Source organism: Scomber scombrus, chromosome 5 (genome assembly GCF_963691925.1).
Source record: "Scomber scombrus chromosome 5, fScoSco1.1, whole genome shotgun sequence".
Lineage (NCBI taxonomy): Eukaryota > Metazoa > Chordata > Actinopteri > Scombriformes > Scombridae > Scomber > Scomber scombrus.
Window position 1 is genome coordinate 7,153,696 of NC_084974.1, and position 5,922 is coordinate 7,159,617.

The window sequence follows — 5,922 nt, forward strand, 5'->3', positions numbered from 1 at the left end:
GAGTTGCCACTGTGTATGAAATGCGCTATATAAATAAAACTGCCTTGCCTTGCCTTGCCTAAAAATATGCACATACAGATGTATATTTTTATGTGCATCTGTATGACAAAATGTGTAGAGGCCAGTGAACAGGGCACTTACCTAATTCTTCCCTTCAGACTCAGGATAAAATACGCTGCTGCTATGTCTCCCCCATAAAACTTCTGAGTGTAGCCATAGTAACTGTGAAAGACAGAAGGAAAATTAATGATGGACCCCGATGGTTTCAGGTATTGACGGTAACTTTGGGGATCAGTGATGGACCTACATCGCCTCCTTACATCAAAAACAGAGCACTTAACATGAAGTATTATATGCTGTGTGTGTGTGTGTGTGTGTGTGTGTGTGTGTGTGTGTTTCTTACGCGTTCTTCTTCTGAAGCCCTCTCCTTTTCAGATTTGAACTCCACTTCATGAGCATTTCTACGTCGTAGTAACGCTGGGCGAGGTACAGCAGAAGCCTGGTGTGTAGAGGAGGTGGGCTCGCCGAGCTGGAGCTCCACGGTCGCCTGGCAACAAGGAGGAGCGCTGACCTCTGGCAGCACCTGTGTAGAGCCTGGGAAGAGAGACAGAAGAGAGGACAGAGACCCAGAGGAGAAGACAGAGATAGAGAAGAGAGGAAAGGGATAGAGAAGAGAGGACAGAGACACAGAGGAGAAGGCAGAGATAGAGAAGAGAGGACAGAGACAGAGAAGAGAGGACAGAGACACAGAGATAGAGAAGACAGAGACAGAGAAGAGAGGACAGAGACAAAGAGGAGAATGCAGAGATAGAGAAGAGAAGACAGAGATTTAAAAAAAGAGAGAACAGAGACAAAGAAGATAGGACATTACTGTGAATACTGTCTCGCAGGTAAATAATAGAAGATACAGGAGTGTCCATCTGCCTCTCATATTAACAAATCTATGAACGTGTGAACCTTTTATTCTACTCATTCAATCCTGTCACAGAAGCTCGTATTAGTCACTGCTAAAGCTTGAGAGACTGTTTTATTCTGACGAATACCTGAACATAGAGGTTAATAGTTTCAGATATCAAAAATACACAGTAAAACAGTCACTAACACGTTCAACTCTATCTAATAAACCTGATACCTTCAGCATGCTGGAGCCACAGCCTTCAAGCTAACACTAGTTAGCTTTTAGTAAACGCCGGAGCCTTTAAACACTGACATGTAACAGACTATACACTGACATTTAATACAGGCAACTTAACTGATATTCACTAGTCTGTTAACTCGAGTAATTAGTCCAAATTTGAAGGGTAACTTACTGTCAAGGGTGCCGACATGATAGCAGCGTTCAACAGTAACCTGTAAGGGACAAACGTCCTCCTTGCGCTTTTAGCAGTCAGTTGTTGTTCATAACTTTCCCCACAGGGTGTCGCTCCATGTGCGTCTCTGATACTGACCAGGTGAACCTGCTCTATCCTAATCTGGTATGGTTATTATGATAAAGTGGAGTAGTGTTCAATGTTAAGGCGTTACATGGAACGATGTTACGTAATTTACTTACAAAATAAAGTGTAACTGTAATCCGTTATAGTATAGGAGAGAAAAAACGTAAAAATTACAGTTACTTGTGAAAATGTTGATGATTACAAAGGAGGTTACAGCTGAAGTCAGACCTTTAAGAATTTGCTCAGGAGGGCTTTTTCCTCATTAAAGAAATATTTAACATGTTACTGAATACATATATTGCTGTTTTTAATTTTTTGAAAACAATATTTTTTTATATTTTGTAAATAAATCATGATGTGCGCTTATTTGGTATACACATTGGCTTAAATGGTGTCACAGTACCAATTAAGCCCATGCCAGACTTTTGACTTTAGTATTTTTACTTCTTTTTCCAAAATCTACATGAACTAATAAATAAATTTTCAAATGAGAGATAAATCTTGCTTAATAAGAAATGATCTCCCTTATAAATCATGTCAGCGTCCAAGAAAAACACCTGAACATAGATTTTGGTGCTTAATGGCTACACTTAGCCCAACGGTTGAAAACATTCATTAGAAATTAGAAAAGTAATCAAATGTAATAAGTTAAATGACTTTGATTAAGTAATTGAAATAGTTAGTTACATTACTTATTACATTGTAAATAGGGTAACTATTAATATGTAACCTATTACATTTCCAAAGTAACCTTCCCAACCCTGGTAGTGTTTTAATTAGTTATACATCAATATTCTCCTTTCATGAATGAGCTGGTGGAGATAAGTGTAACTGTATCATAAAGACGATCATCTGGCACCTACAGATTCAACACACCTACAGATTCAACACAATAACTGGCAGGCCATTACTGCAATAATTTTGATATTATATTATTTTGGGTAGCACATCAAATATCAAGCACTAACATAATCATATAAGATTGTGGTCTTTTTAAAAAATCTTATATTACATCTCTTGGCCCATATTATTTGTTTGTTCAATTTTCCTCCAAACATGATCTGGACTCTCGCTTCAATACCTTTGGGAGGTTGAAACAGCACTTATCTGACAGATGTGTCACTGAAAAACAAACACACCAACACCACACCCACACTTCTCTCTCTCTCTCTCTCTCTCTCTCTCTCTCTCTCTCTCTCTCTCTCTCTCTCTCTCTCTCTCTCTCTCTCTCTCTCTCACACACACACACACACACACACACACACACACACACACACACACACACACACACACACACACACACACACACACACACACACACACACACACACACACACACAGACCTCCCCAAGCTCCCACCACTCACAGTGAGTGCGATGTGACAGACGGCTCACACCTGCTGGTACGAACAATTAGCAAAGGAGCTCACGGCTAGCACTTCTCATGTATGTTTGCAGAAGAGTGACAGAGGAAAGAAGAGCCAAATGGACAGCGAGGAAAAAAAGAGGGGTTTGGTATGAACGGTTTGTTGAGCTCTGTGAATTTGTTTCCAATATATAATATAACAGTATCAACCAACATAAACAAAACAAATACGTCAGAAAAATGTTAATATTTTATTGAAAAACCATGAAGATTTGTATCACATTTTGAAGTAACATGTAAATATGAAGTCATTTCTTTTCTGACTTTATATGTGTATATAAAGTCAATTCATTACTTCCTTGGTATTAGCTGGAGTTATTGAAAATGTGATGGAAAGATTGGCCTGTGTGGAGCCTGAGTAAATCACATTACTGAGGGGTTGGTCGAATGAACATATGAACCAATGAAGTATAGTATAAGTGGCAGAGGAGATGAATGAATTGATTAGTGGATGGGTTGTGGTACAGATGGATTGCTTACAAGACCAGAATTTTAATGGTATGACAGCAGCAGTATGTGTGTGTGCGCACAGGTATGTCTCTGGGTGTGTTTGTGTGTCTTGACTCCTTCATCCATTGAGATTGATGATCATCGACTCTCATCTGTTTGAGCTTGAAAATTATTTTTTTCTGTATGCAGTTCTGGTTGGAAACTCATCAATCTTTGTCTGTGTGAGATGGCAATTTATTTAATTTTATCATCCCTCAAGAATATCACTGCAGTTAGATCAAAAGTATTTCTCTTTGAGATCCAACTTTGTGTATTATTGATGGGGATTTTGTTGGTATTGTTTATATGTGGTTTGATGCACTGTCTTCATATCCACATGTTTGTTTATACTCATGAATTTTTGATTGTGCCTTAATGGCTTTTTGAAAAGCAAACCATACAGTAGCAGGAAGTTTGAAGAGTCTAAACACATATATTGCTATTCTGTGCCATAAAGAAAGTAGTGTTTCAAATATTCACTAACACTATTTAAAAAAGCAAAGAATCAGGGCATTACATCAAGTATGGCTTTCCTATTCTTTCCTATGTAAACAACAAACACAAGGCCTTTTCTTAAAGCACAGAGAGGGTTAAATTCTTTCTGTAAAGAGTTATCTGTTTACTTCCACATCCAATGCAAAAGCAGTGAACCAGTTCATCAAAACTACCCAATTAGGGGTTTGTTAACACAGCCAAAGCAGAGGATCGTGACATGTTTTTCCAAATGACATACATACATTTTGTGCTCCGCTGATCTTTCTCATTCTTCCCTCCATAGTGAGGTCAGGGGTGGTGGAAGTACTTTTCAGATCATTTACTTGAATAAATGGATGAAAGTAGCAATATCACACTGTACAAATACTCCATTACAAGTACATTCAAAATTGTTCTTAAGTGAAAGTAGTTAGAAACAAATGTATGGCCGGTATCACATGTACAAAATACTCATGTAATGTATCATTTTAATTATATTTTATATATCATTTTATAGACTGATAATAGGGTTTTTTTTATGTAGAATCCTAATAATAACTATAGGTAATACATGAATGTAGTGGAGTAAAAAGTACAATATTTCATTGTATAATGAGGTTAAATGGAAATATAAAGTAGAATACAATAGAAATATTCAGATAAATTGGAAGTACCTCAAAACGGTACTTAAGTGAGTAAATACCTTGTTACTTAGTGGACACAAGGCTTTCAGTCGGTGATAGTACAGCTGAAATGATTAATCTAGGATCAGTTAATTGATTGAAATTTAATCAAACATCAAACACCAGTTTTTAAGGGAAAAAAAGCCAAATTCCAGTTTTCCAGGTTCCCAGTGGAGGTAAACTGGCAGTATCACACCATGCTGAGTAGAAGGCTTGAACAATTACGAACAGATGATTGTAGCCCGCTCTCATCCGATGCTCTACACTAAGACTATTTTATTTCTCTTAAGCAAAAAAAGCGACGCTGCTTTCACAGTCTTGTTAGGAGATGAAATCTGAGGTTTTCTAATAGCTGCTTCCCCGTGGCTCCCCACTTTTTACTGTGAGTTGCAGTAAGTGATGGCCCTGTGGGAAAGCCATTAGCTGGTGGTTGTCTCTCTCATTCTTTCTCCCTGCTTCCACCTTTCCCCTCTGTTTCTGCACAGACCTAAAGACACACACACACACACACACACAAACACACACACACACACACACACACACACACACACACACACACACACACACACACACGTATTCATGTACTCACATACACATGCACAAACCACTGCTGCATTCTCAAGACCGTTAGCGTCTGTCAGGGCTGCTTTGTTTTGACCAGCTCCCATAAGGCCAGCGGAGTCTGTAAATCTCTACAGTCTTGGCAGGAAAGCCATTAGTGGGCGGTCGTACTAGGCCAGTTGCTTAATGCTCACATTGAGGGACGGTGACAGACACCAGGAGGGCAACTGGAGGGCACCGAAGGGCATAAGAAGCAAACTAAAAATGACTGAATCAATGCTTCAAATGATGCTACATAGAAGTTGAGAATTTATTGACTTTATTTGTGCGAACAGTTTGTCGACCTGCTTGACATTGGATTTAATGGAAAATGTGATGTCAAATTTATATGATTTAATAGGATTAAAGGGCTCAGTGTTGTGAGGGAACCAATTTTCCTATGCTGAGGCTTAAGTTACTCACAGCACAGCATAGCGTAATTGCTTTATGCACACACACATACACACATATATTCTGTAATAAAGTGTGTGTAGCCAGTCTGGCCTTACACTTCATTTTGCTGTGAAGTCTGTGTTGTATTTGTGGATGATGAGAAAGGAGAAACGAGGACAACAGCTGCCTTGCCAGCGGTAGTAGTGGCACACGCGTCATTTACACAGTTGGCTGCAGGCCCTGCTGAGGAGAGGTGTGCATGTAGAAACCTGAAACGTGTGAAGATGCTGTACTGATGTTATTGTGTTCTTCACAGCCTCTGAAAGAATAAATTCCCTCCAGCTGGCAAGACAGCAGTTGTCCTTGTCTCATCCTTCACCATCCACAAACACAACGCAGAGTTCTTGGCAAAATGAAGTGCC

At 39.1% G+C, this 5,922-nt stretch overlaps 1 protein-coding gene across 1 annotated transcript in view; it reads right to left on the reverse strand.

Moving 5' to 3' along the window:
• Window positions 1-1,328, reverse strand: part of dmac2 (distal membrane arm assembly component 2) — a gene marked incomplete in the record, with an annotated part of 1,916 nt that extends 588 nt beyond the window's left edge. The window contains 3 exon segments of the mRNA XM_062419291.1: window positions 142-222; window positions 404-594; window positions 1,311-1,328. Of these exon segments, the coding sequence (XP_062275275.1) occupies window positions 142-222; window positions 404-594; window positions 1,311-1,328 (290 nt within the window).
• Window positions 1,329-5,922: the final 4,594 nt, after the last annotated feature.